This window comes from Dermacentor albipictus, chromosome 1, assembly GCF_038994185.2.
Source record: "Dermacentor albipictus isolate Rhodes 1998 colony chromosome 1, USDA_Dalb.pri_finalv2, whole genome shotgun sequence".
Taxonomy (NCBI): Eukaryota; Metazoa; Arthropoda; class Arachnida; order Ixodida; family Ixodidae; genus Dermacentor; species Dermacentor albipictus.
In genome coordinates, this window is record NC_091821.1 from 480,821,245 (window position 1) to 480,841,301 (window position 20,057).

Sequence of the window (20,057 nt, forward strand, 5' to 3'; positions counted from 1 at the left end):
ACAGTGGTCAATGAAATGCAGTGTTCAACGTACACGGCAGTCATATGGTGATTAATTTCTGTTTAGGAAACACCTTCAGCTGTCAAAAACTTCGCGACACCGAGCTGTTCAACTTTTGAAGTGTCCATTATGTGACGCAACCATATTCAACCCAGTGTATGAGAGCATTAAAGAACATTTATCTTCACACCTGCGTGTCACTTTTGTAAATGAGACATGCCGTTCTCCTGCGCGCATGCCTCGCAGATAATGAACCGAGCCATTATTACGTGGTTAGGGTAGGCTCACTTTCATTTGACTCGCCCTCGTACATTAGAAATGCAAAGATACACTGGGATATGCAAATGCGAAAATACGGCTTGATAAAGGACAAAAAAGTGTCACTGGAAACAAAGTTCACTGCATGTATACACAAAACTTCGCAACAAGATATTTAAGTATACGTATAAGTCTCCAATGCGTCTATGTATGTAAGAAGAAGTAACTGTATATAATGCGTCAAACAAGGCAAATAAACATGTTGCACAATCATAGATTCACAGAATCCTATATTCCGCCCCCATTCCATCCACTCCCCCCGATGTATTGCACGCGACGGAAGGCGGCGCGCTTGCTCCCCGCTTTTCTCCTTTGCGCACACAAGACTGAGCCACCATCGTCGGCTCACCCATTCCACCTCCCCTCCTACGCTTTCACTCGCACATACAGCATGTAGCGCGTGGTCACGATGTTATCACCCTTGGACTTTATACGAAACATGAGGGCGATAGCAGGAATGCGCCTGGAGTGTCCATATAGGTGCTTTCGCAATAATATAATAAACGTATCCGGCAACTGAAGCGTCCCCTCGCCCATTACTTTCTGCAAAAGAACTATCAAAATCGAACTTTCATTATGCGACAATTCGCTACGCCGCAACAATGTATTTTTTTCTTCTGTGAGGCGGAGGCACCAAAATGAAAAAAAAACGCATAGGAAAGTATGTTGGCCAGAATCTAATGCCTACTTCGGGCACCTAATGGGGCTACGGAAGGAATACCGAAGAAAACATGAGACGCTTGGTCCACTGAGAACCATACGCATACTGCTCAGTATCCTACAGCGGCGAAACAAGACTTTCCGGAAAGGTTTCGCTCAAGGAATGCGGTGCAATCCTTCGAGTCCCCACAGTGATGGCAGCGAGCGACCATTGTTTTTTTTTTCTCGTCTGCTAGCCAGAAAGCGTCCAAAACCCTGTCCGGTGAAAATCCACTCGGCCAGAGCAAAGTGAACGCGCACCGAAGTGAACGCGCACCGAAGTGCACCGCACGGTGGTCGGGGCCATACGAGAAAAACGTTTGCGCTCTGGCTGGCTCTGGCAGCCCGCGGGTAGGATAGCGAGAACAAAAAAAGAAAAAAAGAAAAAAAAAGAGGCTCAATGTGTCCTCGCGAATAAAAGGCAAAGTAGAAAAAATAAATAAGAACGTAGTTACTTTGGCTGGCTTTAGTGTCTTGACATGGATGTTCTGGCGTAGGTTTAAAAAAATGTTGATATTTATTTATGTGACATGACGGCACAAATGAACCACCCCAACGCTTCGTCTCATTGGACCTCGCTGCTTGCTTTGTCAACTCGTCTGCTAGTGTGTTGATTTGCCTTGTCTCGTTGTATGTTCCGATGTAAGACTTTAGAAAAGTCAATAGACCTTTGGCGTCAAATGTTTATAACAACATTAAACCCACAAAGTTCCGCAATTGAAAATCTAAAGCACAACTTTGGAAATGTCAATGCACCTTTCACATCAAGAGCTTATGAGATTTATACCCATAAAGTTTCGCAATTGATATCCATGCGCTCCATAGATTCCGTGGCCTCAGTGAGATGCCGCGGTGAGCCCGCTCACCATCAAAGCGCCCTTGAAACGTTGGGACTGCTTGGCGTTATGTGACTCCCGGTGTATGGGCGTTTCCACGAAATCCAGCCCGAGTTTGCAATCTTCGCGGTTAAATGTCTTTTCAAGCGTCAAAAAGACATTCTAGACAAAATTCAGAGTGATTTCCGGCGCCAGGGGTCACTTTGGTCGGCGGTGCATGGACACCACAAAAAAATTTCGGGGGGGGCTGAAGCCCCATAAGCCCCCCCCCCTGGCTACGCCCCTGGACACTAGGTGTTTGCGTGTGGTTGTGGTACCATTGTGGTCCTTCCATCGTCGTCATGCCACCTTCGTCATCCGGCTCTCGTTATGTTGTCGTCGTCCCGCAATCGTGGTCATGCGGTCATCATGCATTTGTCCTCATACCTTCGTTGTCAACCCACTGCCCTCATTACATTGTGATGTCATCATCCTAATGGCGACGTCGTCGCGAATTCGTTGTCCTAGCGTCCTTGTGATACCAGTGGCTATTACAGCTTCGTCATCTAACCTTGGTCATAACAACATCTTCTCGCCTTTCAAACTAACCCACTGAACCAAGTCCCGTAATAGCATGACACAGTAGGTACGTGCCTGTCATTTTGATGCCGTCGTGGTTGTTGTATTGTGATTCCGGCTTCGTCCTGCAACACTAGTCATACCGTTGTCATCACGCCATCGTCGCCACGCAGTCGTCATGCATTTCTTGGCGTACAATCGTCGTGATGCCCTTGTGGTCATTCTATGGTCGTCATTGCCAACTTGGTCATCTGACTTTTATGCAGTCGTCGTCATGCCTTTGACACCGACATCATGGTCCAAGTTGTATAATACCTTAGACCACTAGGTATGCGCTCACGTTTGTGATGGCGTTATGTCGTTGTATTGTCGTCATTCCTGCTTTGTCATCCGACTCGCGTCATACCGTGCTCTGCCATGGTCTTGATACAATCGTCATGCTTTCGCTGTGGTCGTGATGCCGCCGTACTCTTTGCATCGTCGTCACTCCTGCTTCGTCTTCCGATTGTTGTTATGCCGTTGCCGTCACACAATTTTCTTCATAGAGTCGTCGTCATGCAATCGTCTAGATTTCTCGAAGTAGGTCGTTACAAAAGCCGATGAGTGACCGGACTTTTTGAGCAACAACATTTGCATAGATGAAGCCTATTTTCGCAGAAACGCCTAGACAGATTTGCATAAGGCACACTACTGGAGGGACTGCAATCTACACTGGGTAAAGCGCAATCACCCAGGGCCAGTGGTCGCTTAATGTGCAGTTCGGAATTTACACTGGTGCTATAAACGTTTCCATCTTCTTCGATCAGAGACTGACTGGACAGCGTTACGTGAACGAGAAAACTGGAGGACACTTAAGGTTCACCTTCAAGAGTGGAACGCGAGAGCGTTCCCGGCCACCCGCCAAGGGGTGTAAGGCAATGCGCTATGGCGCGGCGATCACTTAAGAGGCGCCCCGCATCGGATCTTGCACCCACCAATCACGCGGAAGCGCCGAGCAACGCAGCGTTCGGCGGGGCAACGAAACGTGCGCCTGAGCAAGCGGAACGAACCAAAGAACTCTGTGCCTCGGAGGGAGAAATGATCTACGAGAGCCAAATGTCGTGATCGGCACGGACAGCCGGGCCGCGACGCGCCTCCGCACCGCTCCCCGCACTGCCGCGGGAAGCGGGTGAGTGGCGCGCCACCTGTAGGGGCAGCGCCATACATTGCCAGGAGGGGGTCTTCTGTGTTTGCCGCAAGAGGGCTCTGCGTGTGCGGGAAGCGCAGAAGAAATGTAGCGGAAACGTACTTCACTACGCGTTTAACTGCGACGTCTGTAATTTACATGCTCATAATTACCGATATACACCGTAATATAACTTTTTGCGGCACGTTTATAAGGCAACACCGCATTCACTAGAGGCTATTTTGTCGCGCTTTGAACTATCGAACTCATGGCTGAGCGGTAGAATCTCCGTCTCACACTCCGGAAACCCTGGTTCGTTACCAGAGATTCCGGAGTGTGAGTGTGTGTGTGAAACAACTTGCAAGCCCATCTTGCAAGTTGTTTTTATTTATAAATTGCCTTCCGGGATTTTTCGCTCATGGCCAGCGCCGCTGACACTGGCTTTTCTGCGACACAAGCTCCTTAACGATGTCGCGTTAATACTTGAAGGAGTGGTGGATGACTTTCTCAGCGAAGTCCCGCAGTCACGTCTTCCGCTTCTGTGGTATCACCAAGATGTGGCCACCCGCACACAGCAGCAGCCGAGCACGAAACTGGCTGGATGAGACTTTTCATACGCAATAGATTGGAAGGCACGGGCCTGTGAATTGGCTGGCTAGGTCACCTGACCTCTCTCTACTCGGTTTCTTTCTTTGAGGTTATGTGAAAGATCGTGCTTACATGATCTAGACGGACGTCAGATTAGTTCAAGGCAAGGAAACCGGATGTCTGCTGTAGAATTCCGGTGTTGGTGGGAACATTGTTCGAGGAAGACTGGCCACCCTGTATACGCCAAGCCTCATGATTACGAGCGTACCGGAATCTTGGAAGAACGCTAACATAATCCTAATTCATAAGAAAGGGGACGCCAAAGACTTGAAATATTATAGACCGATCAGCTTACTGTCTGTTGCCTACAAAGTATTTACTAAGGTAATCGCAAATATAATCAGGAACACCTTAGAGTTCTGTCAACCAAAGGACCAGGCAGGATTCCGTAAAGGCTACTCAACAATAGACTATATTCACACTATCAATTAGGTGATAGAGAAATGTGCGGAATATAATCAACCCTTATATATAGCTTTCATTTATTACGAGAAAGCGTTTGATTCAGTCGAAACCTCAGCGGTCATGGAAGCATTACGGAATCAGGGTGTAGACGAGCCGTATGTAAAAACACTGAAAGATATCTATAGCGGCTCCACAGCCACCGTAGTCCTAAATAAACAAACAAAATCCCAATAAAGGAAGGCGTCAGGCAGGGAGATACGATCTCTCCAATGCTATTCACAGCGTGTTTACAGGAGGCATTCAGAGACCTGGATTGGGAAGAATTGGGGATAAAAATTAATGGAGAATACCTTAGTAACTTGCGATTCGCTGATGATATTGCCTTGCTTAGTAACTCAGGGGGCCAATTACAATGCATGCTCACTGACCTGGAGAGGCAAAGCAGAAGGGTGGGTCTAAAGATTAATCTGCAGAAAACTAAAGTAATGTTTAACAGTCATGGAAGAGATCAGCAAATTACGATAGGTAGCGAGGCACTGGAAGTGGTAAGGGAATGCATCTACTTAGGGCAGGTAGTGACTGCGGATCCGGATCATGCAACTGAAATAATCAGAAGAATAAGAATGGGCTGGGGTAGTTAGGCAGGCATTCTCAGATCATGAACAGGAGGTTGCCATTATCCCTCATGAGAAAAGTATATAACAGCTGTGTCTTACCAGTACTCAAGTACGGGGCAGAAACCTGGATGCTAACGAAAAGGGTTCTACTTAAATTGAGGACGACGCAAGGAGCTATGGAAAGAACAATGATAGGTGTAACGTTAAGGGATAAGAAAAGAGGAGGTTGGGTGAGGGAACAAACGCGAGTTAATGACATCTTAGTTGAAATCAAGAAAAAGAAATGGGCATGGACAGGACATTTAAAGCGGAGCGAAGATAACCGATGGTCATTAAGGGTTACGGACTGGATTCCAAGGGAAGGAAAGCGTAGCAGGGGAGGCAGAAGTTAGGTGGGCAGATGAGATTAAGAAGTTTGCAGTGACAACATGGCCACAATTAGTACATGACCGGGGTAGTTGGAGAAGTATGGAAGTATGGGAGAGACTTTTGCCCTGCAGTGGGCCCAACCAGGCTGCTGCTGCTGCTGATGATGATGACTGAAATAAATCTCATTAACGAAATAATTACTGACGGTTGCTAGCTCCACTGTACTGGAAACAATATGCGCTGAGTTTTCTTAGAGCAACGCAATTGCTCTTATTTTTGGGTCTCGGGGCATGATGGTTGGGGAACACTGTATCATTCACTCAGCAACAGAAATGAGGCCAAGCCGGATTCACTCAAAATCAGAATCAACATCAGGCATGCGCAAGAGCGCTTATACTAGGACTCACAGAAAAAGAAAACGAAGTCAGACAGGCTGCAGTTTCACCAAAAAGGCTAAGCAATATTAACGATAGCGAAGTATACGACAGTTACATGAAGGAACATTACACCACCGAGAGGACTTAGGCTGTGAAATTGAACTGTCTGCTACTGTGAGGTCTTTTATAGGTTCATATAACGCCGTCACTTCAGCCCTCAATCCTTCAAGGCGGAGTTCGGAAAACTGGTCGAGCTTTAGCCCCCCCCCCCCCCCCCGAACAATGAAACCCCACCTATATGCACGCGTATGTACTGGACTCAACACAATTAACTTTAATTAAATGCTGAGGTTTTACGTGCCAAAGCCAAGATTTCATTATGAGGCAACCCGCCGTGGTTGATCAGTGGCTGTGATGGTGGGCTGCTGAGCACGAGGTCGCAGGATCGAATCCCGGCCGCGGCGGCCGCATTTCGATGGGGACGAAATGCGAAAACACCCACGTGCTTAGATTTAGGTGCACGTTAAAGAACCCTAGATGATCGAAATTTCCGGAGTCCTCCACTACGGCGTGCCTCATAATCAGAAAGCGGTTTTGGCACGTAAAACCCAAGAACTTAATTTTAATTATGAGGCACGCCGTAATGAGGGACTCGCGATGGCATTCCACCCCCATCGAAATGCGGCCGTGATGGCCTGGATTGGAAACCGTGTCTTCGTGCTTAGCACTGCAACACCATAGCCACTAAGCAACCACGGTGGGTTCGCTGCGACAGAAGTCTCAAAACGCCAACTACAGATTCTAAATAAAGGTGACATTCAACAAAACGCTGTGTCGCTGCAATAAAAAATTAAATTATGGGATTTAACGTGCCAAAACCACTTTATGAGGCACGCCGTAGTGGAGGACTCCGGAAATTTCGACCACGTGGGGTTCTTCAACGTGCACCTGAATCTAAGTACCACGGGTGTTTTCGCATTTCGCCCCCATTTAAATGCGGCCGCCGCGGCAAGGATTTGATCCCGCGGCCTCGTGCTCAGCAGGCCAACACCATAGCCACTGAGCAACCACGGTGGGTGTGTCGCTGCTTTTCTTGAATGCAAATCGCATTACAGTGGACAGTCATCGTGAAATAAGCTCTGCTGCAATTTTTTTTTATTGAAGGCGTTGTCTTATGCCGTCAGATTGCTTTAAAGTCACGACACTATCCTCACAATATAACGACTTACCTCCCTCAAGACCGCCGATTCATCGTTACGCAGTCATCGAAATATGAGATAGTCGTCAGAAGCACGTGTGAATGCATACCTTCTTTGTCAGCAGCCATCAAATCTTGCACGAGTTGGGCATGTTCCGGCGTGCCTTCTTGCGGTCCGTAATCTCCGAGGCACGATGTGTAGACAGGTTTCCATTTATCTGCGGCTATGTGGCTCCAGTTAGACAGCATCTCTATATCAAAACTCGCAACGGCCACCTGTTAACGAGCGAAAAATGCTGTCATTCATGAGTAGATGGGAGCAATAACTGAGTGGCTGTACGCTGAGCACCAGACAACATACACTGTTTCCAATAACCGAAGTAATTGAAAAGCTACAGAGCACAAATAACGGAGGTAACATCAAACATTTGGACTACCCAGAATGTGTGGAACGTGTGCATGCGGTCGCAATAGAATGTGGCGATTTGAATGCCCACAGTGTTTCCAGCGGGTGCTATCCTCGGCAAAAATTTTTGATAAATCATTAAATAAATGAATAAATAAATAAAGAAATGTTGTGCAGCAACTAATTCACAATTTATTCTATGTGCATTTTTTCTATGATAAGATCCTTGCAATTGCAGCTTCGTCGTGCAACATGTAGGAGGTGTTGAAAGGTGGTACTTGTAAATTCCGCTCAATCCGCTCCTTTGGCCCTCTCTGAACACAAATATCCCCGCCGAAGCTCAGCGTAGCAATGCGTCGCACTTTTGCGCACCAGACGTTTCTTTTTTTCTCGCACACCAAGCCCTTACACACAGCAGGTACATGAAGTAGACAGGGCTGGTAAGAAATGCACGCATAAGGGAGGCTGCGAGGAATCCGGAAGATATCGCTATGGAAAGCTGCGTACAGCGCGTTGCCATGGCATCTGTTCGCCACGCCAAACACATTGCTAGAAAGACAAACAGCCGCTGCTGTCTATATCCACTTTAGTTTCTAAGGCCTACGCGAGCGCTAAAATTACCGAACGCTGTTTTTTTTTCTCTAACTCTGGCTCTGTTGCCATCCGAAAGAACCACTGTGCGCGATTGTTAGCGCTACCACGTGACACCCGAGGCCAAAACGCGGTGTACATAATAAACCCTTGCAATTACCGAGCTCCTTGTGCATGCAGTACGCGTTCTTGAACTAGCCTGGATGCTGATTTTTTTTCTTCTGCAGACATCCTTGAATACTTAAGATAGCTGTGGGACTCTTGGAGTCTGCGTATTTGGTCACTTTTATATCATCAAAATAGACGACTTGAGGCTCTCCGGTGCAGGTATAGGAATACCAAAAGCTGTGAAAATTCATCTTGCAATGAGAAAGACGCTGCATGGCATAGCGTGGAGCTATGTACAAGCTAAAAATGTGCGCCAATCCTAAAGATAGTGCAGGCTAGACAAGAAGACACATGGTATACTTACACACCCAAGAAGACCCTGTCTTTTTTCGATTTCACTCACCTTTTCTTTTCTATTGGCTATTCACGCACGCTATCTTTATCACCAGGATTCTCTTACATCGTCTACTTTTATCATTTAATTATGGGGTGACTATAGACGAGCTATAAGTGATGGAATTAGAAAGACATCACATGGGCGATTATGTGTTCCGTTTCTTGTTCCGCTATCTAGCACTGTTCCCAAGTTAGCAGCCACGCGCCCACACGCTCAATTTTCAACGTTTCGCAATTTTTTCGTTCATTTATGTGCCCTGTAATTTAACGCTGTGCTGCCCTATCCATCTTCTTGTGCAGGGTGTTGACATTCGCTTGGCAAACAGTATAGTTCAAATGCTACTACAATCACCTCACCATCAACTTGAAAGGCTTCGCCGGGTCCTCGATGAGGTTGAACAAGGGTCGCATGTGGATCAAGGCGCCCAGACCGTACTGCAGGGAGAGCTCAATGATTCTTCCGAGCACATCCTCGTCACTGTCATCTTGCATCGAAGTGAGGTCGAGATTGAATTGACTCATGAACATGCGCACGCTCTCCGCGTCGTCGACCCGCTGCGATGCGTAGATGAGGCAGGCATCTTGCAGTTGCTGGGCGCTTGGGGGAGCCCTTGCCTGAAGTGGCGCCAACCGCAAGATGTTGTGTTTCACGTCAAGGTAGGGGCTCTCAGGCAACGTTGCGACAGCTCTACCACGGTGTTTAGCCTGCGTCACATAGATACATATGCATCACGCGAAAACGTTACAATCAGTTATTGTGGCGGGGAAATGTTTAAAATAAAGTAAAAAGAAATGTGGCTGAAATAATTGCTTATGGTCATCAAAGTAAGCCATAGCCTTAAGGTATTCAATTGCATTGGTTCGGCATTATAGGGTTGAAGAAGACAAAACGGCTGCCATTGTATTGCAATGAAATTCCGGTAGGTGATTGTTATCCTTGTAATCGTAAGCAATGGTTTCTAAGGGAATTTTTGTCATTCACCGCTGCTTGACGATCGTGACAACGTTTGCGTCTATGTCGAACAGAAGGCGCTCCCTCTCTTTGGTCAAAGGAACAGCACGTTTCTTCTCAGGTTCCTCCGACCCACTAAGCTCCTTAACCACAGCCTCAGCAGCATGACGACGCTGCAGCTGCGGTGATTACCGCATGAAAAAACAACAGCACAATGGGGTAGCCAAGATTGCTCATTAACTCAATGCTCTTTGTTCTTACTTCTTTACCGGAGCACGCACACCAGAAATATCTGCGCCGGTCGCACTACGGACGTTGTCCGACTGTGCAAAGCTGCTTTGTTTCAGGGGACAAGATTTCGAACACCTTAACCCGCGAGTCGCATGCTAGGCAGCCGCAGAAAGAGAGGCTTAGAGTCTAACAGACAGACTAAGCTTTGTGTCGGAAGTTATTTGCACAGTGGTTGGGCTGTACCTGTGCAGTATCATGTACATTGCTTGCGCAGCGTTTCGTGAACAAATTTTGAGTTTATACACAGGATTTCATTTTTATTTTACGGACGTATGAAAGAGACTTTCGCACAAAGAATGCCCAAGTTGACGTCATTGGCTTTGGCTAATTGTGTGTGCACTTTGCATTTTGAGTCTCACGTTATGGCGCCCGTTGGCAGGCAGAGGTGGACTCAAAAGCCGCTGTCTTGCTGCGAGGAGACTCGCGTGAATACATTTCAGCCGCACGCTCATCTGAAGCACTCAAGGTTCTGTGCGTAGTTCCTCTTCACAATTTAACAGGAAGACATCGCTTGCTTCTTTGTGTGCACCTGATGGCAGTGTGTCTGGGTGGTGCACCTTACAGGCGCACCTAGCTCACACTAACAGCACTCTTGCGTCGTGCTCGCTAGAGCACACCTGGGGCAACGCCCCTAATAGGCGGTCGTCCTCTATCGGTGTACGTATGAGCAGCGCTTAGAGCCAATTATTAAGAAGCGTGTACCTGCTGAATGCGTGACTTCTTGGCACGGGGCAATGGTGTGTGGCTGCAGAAAAAAGCATTGGTCTCCCAGCATGGATTCGCCTGCTTGCTGATCATTGGAACGAGCCACTTCGCCTGAATTTTACATGCAGCCGTTTCGCACGTCGGCATCCACCTGTACAGCTGTGGCTCCGCCCACTCGGTGGCTGGTGGCCCCTGCGGCGTGCGAAGTGTTGGCATTGCGTCTCGAAATTAATACAAGCACCATCACCCGAAAAGCAGCGTGGTCTTGCGCGCTTCACACGAGCTCACAGGCCGATAAATTTTCACTTCCTTAATAACGTTTACGTACCTGTAAAGCTGCCATTGCTTTAGATTTGGCATTTTCAGCTGGCAAGGATACTTTATACAGGGTGATTAGGACAGCGTCAAGAATGACTGGTGACGTTCTGCGGGAAGACTCGTGGACATAGCGTCGTGACGCTTATTGTACTCGGAAAGCGCGGCACAGCGTAAGCATGCAAAACCATCGACCGTGTGCCAGTGGTTGTTAAAGCCAGGCTCCAGAGGCTGGATACTAGACAGCTTGCGATGATGTGGAGCCATGTTTCCTTGGTTTGGAGCGAATACTACCTTGATTGTGCCTCAGATGCACGTGCTATGTCGATGGGAATTTAGTAGCAGTAAGGGCAAGCAATATCGAAAATTAAATATGAAGTGTTAAGTGCCACAACCACTATCTGATAATGAGGCATGCCGTAATGGGGGACTCCGAAAATTTGGACCACCTGGGGTTCTTAAACTTGCCCCTAAATTTATGTACATGGCAGCGTGTTTTCGTATTACGCCCTCTGTCCACCGCCGTGGCCGGGATTCGATCCCGCGACCTTGTGCTTAGCAGCACAACACCATAGCCACTATATAAGCAACCGCGGTGGGTCAAGCACTACTAGGGAAAAAAGGTATATCAACAGACCTCAACCTTTCTCCTGTGTTTACCTCAATTTATGCAACAAGGGCTACGCCCCTAACTTCTTCGAATGCCTTCAATTCTCCGCATGACTTCTGAGATACTGCGCCGACTCCCCCCTACTGTACGCCGCAATTACGACGTCACGACTAGTAGAGCAGTCCGATGAGAACCGCGGCACGATGATGCACGGAGTGGCATAATGAAACTCACGGGCTCACAACGGAATCGCTTATTTAAGCCCTCAACAGCTGTTCAACTAACTACGTCTGATTATGAATTTAAGAACACGAAAGCAATCATCAGATGTAAAGAACGTCCCTTCTTCAGGTATTAACGCCTTAGCTGAAAAAAAGCCTTATATCGGAATCACCAGGACCAGCGTCAACAACCAGTACAGAGAACTGTGTAAATCGAATTTTTTTTTTTACAAAGAACGAATTTGTGAATGTAGACGAAATTACTGTCAGCGTAAAGGTCCTGTAATAGGCAGTTTCAGAATAGCTTGTGTTGCCTTAATTGCGTTAAACCTGAACACTTTTGCGAGAAGTAGCCATCTTGCCGCTTCTGCGCCAACCCATTTCGTTAGGCATAAGAACGCTGGAATCGCAGGAAAATCTCAGAAACTGGACATGTTAGGTGCACTGATCTCGCCCGGCTGACGTGGGTCGTCACCGTAAAAATAGAAGACGACCACGAAGGCGGGTATCGTGATAGTGAAAAATAGAAAGAATGCATTCGCTTCATTGGTACGTGGATGCGACTCTATCCGAGCCTTGAGTGGTTTCGCCTAACACGGGAGCAAGGACGGCCATGCTAAATGAGCTCCAAGGTAAGGTCATTGATGTGCCAGCAATGTCGGTAAAAGTGCTGCGAGAAATTTTGTATGATGTCAAATTTCAACGGAAAGAGCACTGTTCCTTCATTTCAATTTTTTTCCTCGCAGATGCTTTGTTTTTTTTTTTGAAAGCTGAGAACGCTGCGTGTATTATCTTTATGTTAAAGTCATTCTTTCTTTTTTTTTTGTACCACTCCACCAACAAATCGTCTCTAATTATGGCTCATACCTGCCATGTCAGTTGCCGTCGTATGGAGGAAGCATTCACCTCGTCAAGCTATTAAATGTATAGTAGCTTTAGTCAATGCTTCTCTCCTTTAGCAATGGTCCTTTCCGCTAATGTAAATGAAAAGTAAAGATATTAATCTATAGATATTTCGCGGCCTTGCCCCGTGGCAACCTACCACTGGACCTGCTTCCCTTCTGATCGTGCGGTGTACTGGCATTGACATTATCCAAATATTTCTATTCTTCGTAGCACCGCAACATTCTTTTCAACTGCAACTTGACGTCAGGTGACGCAGTCAGAGAAAGGAAAAACATATTTTTTTAAAGGAAGCTTTAAATATTACATGGCGCATCTCGCGAACAAATGGCGAAGCCAGCTTGCCCCTTTCAATTCCTATGACGCTGGTGCGTTCAAAGGTGCATTGCATTACAGAGCTGCTCGTTCGGGGCATCCTTGAGCCTGATGAGGAGGCACACGTGAACACCGCCTCGTAAGCTTCGCTCTATATCGATTCCAACAAAGCCCGTTGGATCTGCAGTTTTCTTTAGGAGACAAGAGCTGAAATACTTGCCGGTGGTGCAGCTTGTCTTGCCATTGGTGCTACAGCGACTGTCGGTATCCCGACTACTGGTCTCGTAGGCGCCACTGTGCTTTCACCGACGCCAGACGAAGATTCGAAAAGCGTCTGAGAAAATCAAATCAAAATAAAATGAGTAAATTCCGAGTGCTAGAGAAAGTTAAAGAAAGTAGTACAGAACGACATAACACATAACATTCCCGGACAGCTGAGAAGATAAAGGCTTGCGAATGACGCAAATGTAACGTCGGTAATATATATATATATATATATATATATATATATATATATATATATATATATATATATATATATATATATATATATATATATATATATATATATATTGACAACGGAAGAAGGTCGGCCATATAAGTATGGGCGGAACTTCGCAACCGCCCAAACTAGGGCCCGACACTCACGCTCATTGATGGAATAGTTGAGCTCCGCGGGCGAGAGGAGCCTGCTGGCGTAAGCGATAACACGGTCGTGGCCACGCTGGCGTTGTGCCAGTACTGCGCCAGTTCCGTGACCGCTGGCATCAGTACGGACTTCGGTAGGCGCAGAAGGATCGAAATGGGCCAGAACGGGAGGCTTTGTGAGAAGGTCGATTAGAATCGAGAATGCAGAGGCCTCGTCATCGCCCCATCAATTGGAAAGGGGCGTCTTTTTTCAAAAGCTAGGTTAGTGGTCGTGCTATGGCCGCTAAATTTTTCACGAAACGGTGGAAGTACGAGCAAAGGCCGATGAAGCTGCGCACATCCTTGACAAACTTTGGAACAGGGAAGTGCGTAACAGCATGGATCTTGCCTGGGTCCGGTTTCTCTCCGTTCGCGTCAACGAGATGTCCAAGGACGGTAATCTGGCGATGGCCGAATTGGCACTTCGATGCGTTGAGTTGCAGACCGGCTCACCGAAAAGCGTCCAGGACTGCTGAGAGGCGCTCGAGGTGCGTAGCGAATGTTGGGGAGAATGCTATAACGTCTACAAAGTAGCACAGGCACGTGGACCATTTGAAACCGTGAAGAAGGGAGTCCATCATGCGTTCAAAAGTGGCAGGAGCGTTACATAGACCGAATGGCCTCACTTTGAATTGATAAAGACCATGGGGTGTTACAAAGGCAGTCTTCTCGCGCTCGAGATCGTCCACGGCAATCTGCCAATAGCCGGAGCGAAGGTCAATAGAGGAGAAATAGCGAGCACCATGGAGGCACTCAAGGGCGTCATCACTCCGAGGTAGAGGATACACGTCCTTTTTGGTAACCCTGTTAAGGTGCCGATAATCCACGCAAAAGCGCCATGAGCCATCCTTCGTTTTTACCGGCACAACCGCCCATGGACTACATGACGGTTCAATAATGTTCTTGGCAAGCATTTTGCGAACTTCGGTGTGAATAACTTGACGCTCAGCCGGTGATACTCGATGCGGGCGGCCATGAATAGGAGGGGCATCGCCGGTATTAATGTGATGTTTGACAGCTGTTGTTTGGGCCAAAGGACGATCGCTAAAGTCAAAAATATCTTGGTAGGAAATCAGAATGCGGTAGAGCGCACGGGCGTGCTCGGAAGGCATGTCGGGTGCAATCATTTTTATGCGAAGCATATTAACGTAGGTTTCGGGCCTTCGCGCGACGCCCGGCGGTGGCCACCATTGACCGTGAAGTGGGGTCACGTGACATTACGTCACGTGATGACGTCACACAGGACCTCACGTGATGACGTCACACAGGACGTCACGTGATGACGTCACACAGGCTGCAGATGGGGCCTCATATCGCGCTGTCGGTCGCCTCCCGGCGGTGGCCACCATTGACCTCCAAGTGACCTTCAAGTAGGTCACGTGACATGGCGTCATGTGATGACGTCACACCGGCTGCAGATGGGGCCTCATATCGCGCCGTCGGTCGCCTCCCGGCGGTGGCCACCATTGACCCTGAAGTGAGATCACATGATGTGACGTCATGTGATGACGTCACACCGGCTGCAGATGGGGCCTCATATCGCGCCGTCGGTCGCCTCCAGGCGGTGGCCACCACGCTTCGGTTCGCGCCGTCGCGCACAACGCGGCGGTGGCGCCACCATCGCTGCATCACGTGATATGTGACGTCACGCCAGGGATGAAGTGGCGCGCGCCCGCCGTCGCGTCAGTCTCTGTGCCCGCAACCGCGCCAGCGTCTTTGCGCCGGGCGTGTATGCGGTCAAGATGCCTCCAAACGCTAAGGATACGCTAAGGCATCCACTGGGCTTAACCTTGATAAGCCTCCAATTTTTTGTAAGTGGGCGATGGTAGAAGTTGCCGACTGTGATGGTAGAGGAGGATCGGCTGAATTGTCTACTGAAATCGATGCTATAGAGTGGTCCTCGAATGAGCAAAGTTGGGCCAGAGACATCTCGCGTGGCAGCACTTGTGTCGTCAAGCCAAAATTGACCACTGGCAGGCAGACGCAATTCGCCGTAATTGATAAAACTGTGTGAGGTACTGTGATCCCGTGTGTAAGGAGGACCTCTTGCATAGGAGCCGCGATGTAGTGACCATCGGGGACTGGTGGGGATGACACGAAGTCAACGTAAGTCAGTGCCGAAGGTGGCAAGCGAACGAAGTCGATGGAACTGATGCGAGTAGGGTGTTGTTCAGCGGGATCCATAACAGGCAGGTCGAAGCGGAGAGTACTGGCGGAGCAATCGATGAGAGCAGAATGTGAGGAGAGGAAGTCTAAGCCGAGGATGATGTCGTGGGGACAGTGAGCGATGACTGTGAATAGCACGATTGTTGAGCGATCGGCGAAGGAGCCGCGGGCGGTACACATACCAATTACGGAGGCTGTTCCGCAATCGGCGACACGGACAACAGGCGTCGTGGCGGGCGTGATAATTTTCTTGAGCCGGTTACGAAGGTCAGCGCTCATTACGGACAAATGCGCCCCAGTGTCTATGAGTGCAGACACAGAAACACCGTCGACTTGCACGTCAAGAAGGTTCAGATGAGTGGGCAACGTCAGTAGGGAATTTGGCGGCGTAGGGAGCAATGCAGCGTCACCTCGAGGCGCTGCATCATCTAGTTTTCCGGCTGGGGGCGGCGTCCGAAGGGAGTCGGCGAATAGGAGCAACGGGGCTGGGGAGAGCGAGATTGTCGTCGTTGGGGTGAAGGCGAACGAGAATAGGAGCGGTTCGGTGCAGGAGAATCAGCGGCGGCGTTATCGGAGCGTGCGGCATAGGGACGAGAAGTGCCACCTGGGGGGCGAGAGTAGGCAGTATAAGTAGACAGCGTCGGGGAACTCCAGCGACTGCGACAGTGCCGAGAAATGTGCCCGATTCGATGGCAGTGGAAACAAATGGGCTTGTCGTAAGCAGTGCGCCATTCAGATGGGTTGCGGAAACGTGGTGGGTAAGAAGATGCGGGACGGGGCAGAATCGAAGAAGCCGGGCGGGTTTGAGGACGATGGGCCGAGCAGATGGTGTGAAGACCCATGTTTTCGAACTCTTGGCGGACAACTGCCAGGATCAGTGAGACCGTGACTGCAGATGTGTTGGTGGGACTGGAGTCGAAGGCAGCCGGATAGGCGGCCTCGATCTCACGCCGGATGATCCTGGTAACATCGGCAGTGTTGCTGGGACGAGGAGTGTCGGCACAGGAAGATGTCGCTGGGGTGCTGGGCAGACGGGCAAAATGCTGGTCAATACGTCAGCGTTTAGCGAGTTCCAGGCGGCGGCACACTTTTATAACAGCATCCACCGTCGCTACGTTGTTGCAAACGAGCAAGTTGAAGGCGTCATCGGCAATGCCTTTGAGGATGTGGGCAACATTGTCAGACTCAGTCATGTAGGTGTCAACTTTGCGGCACAGAGCCAGGACGTCCTGAATATACGTGACATAGGGCTCTGTTGACGTCTGCACACGGCCGGAAAGCACCTACTGCGCGGCAAGTAGTTCACCGTAGGGGTTGCCGAACAAGTCTTGAAGCTGTGCCTTAAGTGAATCCCAACTGGTGAGCTCATCTTCGTGCGTGTGATACCAAACTCCAGGTGTGCCACCGAGGTAAAAGACTACGTTGGCGAGCATAATAGTAGGGTCCCACCGGTTATTGCGGCTGACGTGTTCATACAGGCTGATCCAGTCATCGACGTCTTCCCCATCTTGGCCCGAGAATACGCCAGGATCATGGGGAGCGGGGAGAGTGATGTAGCTCGTCGAGGTGGCAGCAGGTGTCGGAGCCGGCGGAGTCGGGTTGTCGTCGCCGGGAGCCATGAAGGAAGGCTCGACGTACCGTCCACTGCGAAGCTCCGTGACGAAGTACAGGGAGCGTCCACCTCCACCAGATATGTTACGTGGGAAGACGCAGACGAAAAGCTATGTACAAGTGTATTTACAAGAAAATACGCTGCGCTTGACCAAGAGGCAACAGCCCGCGCTAGCTGCGAATCGTCGTCGTCGTCTTCTTACTGCTCGGCTCTTCGTCATTGGAAATACTATCCCGTAGCAATATATATATATATGTTGTCACGTAGTAGTGACGGTTAGGAAGGCAGTAAACACTGTGTATTACAAAACTTATTCTTGATTGGGTGAGCTTGTGCCCCTAAAAGCAGGGGGCGTTCCAAGCAGAGCTATAGCGGCGTGCACGTCGGCGTTCGTCGAAAATCTGGTCTGCGGATCAAGTACATCGGCTTTTAAGGCACGTTCAGACTGAAGGCACAGCGCGCAAGCGGACAGGTGGATCCGGCTAAGTGGCAGCGAAAATCCGCAGCCACTTTGCCGGATCGCCTGCAAACCTATGTTTTCCCTCGCGGAAAAGTTGGCCCCTTTGGCCGCAGCCAATCAAAACTCAAGACGGTGGAAGCGCTGGTGAAGGAATGCACACATCGGCCGATAGAATGCAAATGGTGTCCACCCCGTCTGCACGGACTGGGTTCTCGGTGGAGACGAAAGTGCCGCCAAAAGGCGGCACGTCCGTGAAATCGCGAGATGCTCCGCCTCCCCGGCGGCGCGAGCAGCCAGACAACCCTGACGCTATGAACAGCCGCGCGCGCTGGCCGCCTACCCGCTTTGGAAATCTGTTTGGCCACTTCACTTTCTGTGTGAACATGCCTTTATAGACGACTCGTTGAAAGCTCCAGCATGATCGCTGGTGCCCGCGTGGCTTGCAGAATCAACTACACGATTCGTACCGTGCATAAAATCTGATTATAAAAGGTTCGGCGACAACATACACAACAGATACAATCAACAATAACATTCGAGCCAGCACGCAATCACGCCGGCGCGTTTTGCGCTGAGCAAAAACGAAGTTGTGAGCAGGTGAAATGCAGTGCCCGAGAAAAGGATAAACAATTATATATATATATATATATATATATATATATATATATATATATATATATATATATATATATATATATATATATATATATAGCTATTTAGATGGCTACATATATAGCCATTTATATGTGTCCGTACATATGTGGTCTCTTGAATTCAAGTTTTTGCGAAATCCAGGCAATATACCAAAGTTCCAAAGTAAATTGTCAGGTTTTACGCGCCAAAAACACCGTCTGATTATGAGGCATGGTGTAATCACGGCCCCGGCTTAATTTTAACCGCCTGGTGCTCTTCGACGTGCACACAATGCACGGTACACTAGCGTTTTTCCATTCCACACCCTTCTAAATGCGGCTGCCACGGCCGGGACGGGAACCCGCGACCAGTAGCGTGGCGCTATACTCGTCATTCTTGCAGTGGTTGAACGGCTGCAGTGCGAGATTTATATGTAGGTTCTAGTACACTCTACCAGGAGAAACAGTTTGAGGAATATCTATGGTTCAGCCTACCTTGCTCGTGTAGTACGCTGGCAGACTGAAGACTAGCGCCGACAGGAGCGCTACCAGCCTGCGCTGCTGCACCCCGATGAGTATTGCAGAAACTTTGCCGGTTTCGCGGGTCTCTTCGACCACAGAGCGGCTTTCGGGCTCGCTCGATGTTCCACGGTGGGGGGTCGCCGGCACCGAATTGCACGCGTCGCGTATCGCGCTTACTGCGAGATGTGGCGTTGTACCGATGTCACTGCGTATCACGCTGCAACATGGCAACAAGCTGGAAGGAAAATGGGCAAGATAACTGCTAAAGGCATAATCATTAATTTCTAAATACAACCACTTTTGAAGCACTAGTCCGCAGTAGATGCACGTGATGACATAAAATGCAGTTGTTGCAATATGGAGCAGACACGTAAGCAAGACAAAGTGCCAAATGCAATACCGCACTCGCGTAAACATAACAACTAGCCAATGAAACATAGTGTTTCGACAGTGAAGGACCGAGGCAACATCACAGCACAACATCTAAAATTAAATTGTGGAGTTTTACGTGCCAAAACCACTTTCTGATTATGAGGCACGCCGTAGTGGAGGACTCCGGAAATTTCGACCACCTGGGGTTCTTTAACGTGCTCCTAAATCTAAGTACACGGGTCTTTTCGCATTTCGCCCCATCGAAATGCGGCCGCCGTGGCCGGGATTCGATCCCGCGAACTTGTGCTCAGCAGCCTAACACCATAGCCACTGAGCAACCACGGCGGGTACAGCACAGCACTGCACGGCACAATGCGTTACAGCACAGATCACGATTTAAAAAAAATTCACGCAGAAGCTCTACTGGTTTGTCTAAATATGGGTAAGCATTCTGTCACTTGCCCATCTCTACGCAGCCCGGGGTCACTATCAATCTTTTCAAACTTCATCCGACTACTACAGATACTTATCAGCCCTTATCGGTCGTTATAAACCTTACCGGACGTGATCCGAGCCTTATAAACACTTATCGGCTGTTGTCAT

The 20,057-nt window shown here is 48.9% G+C and overlaps 1 protein-coding gene across 1 annotated transcript in view; it reads right to left on the reverse strand.

Moving 5' to 3' along the window:
* LOC135901467 (uncharacterized) overlaps positions 1 to 20,057 on the reverse strand; it is a 129,809-nt gene that overhangs the window by 97,512 nt on the left and 12,240 nt on the right. The window contains exons 2-6 of the mRNA XM_065431277.2: positions 19,056 to 19,317; positions 13,224 to 13,337; positions 10,637 to 10,831; positions 9,049 to 9,396; positions 7,301 to 7,466 (exon numbers count right to left, since the gene is read on the reverse strand). Coding sequence (XP_065287349.1) covers positions 7,301 to 7,466; positions 9,049 to 9,396; positions 10,637 to 10,831; positions 13,224 to 13,247 — 733 coding nt within the window. The 5' untranslated portion in view covers positions 13,248 to 13,337; positions 19,056 to 19,317. The remainder of the gene's footprint in view (positions 1 to 7,300; positions 7,467 to 9,048; positions 9,397 to 10,636; positions 10,832 to 13,223; positions 13,338 to 19,055; positions 19,318 to 20,057) is intronic.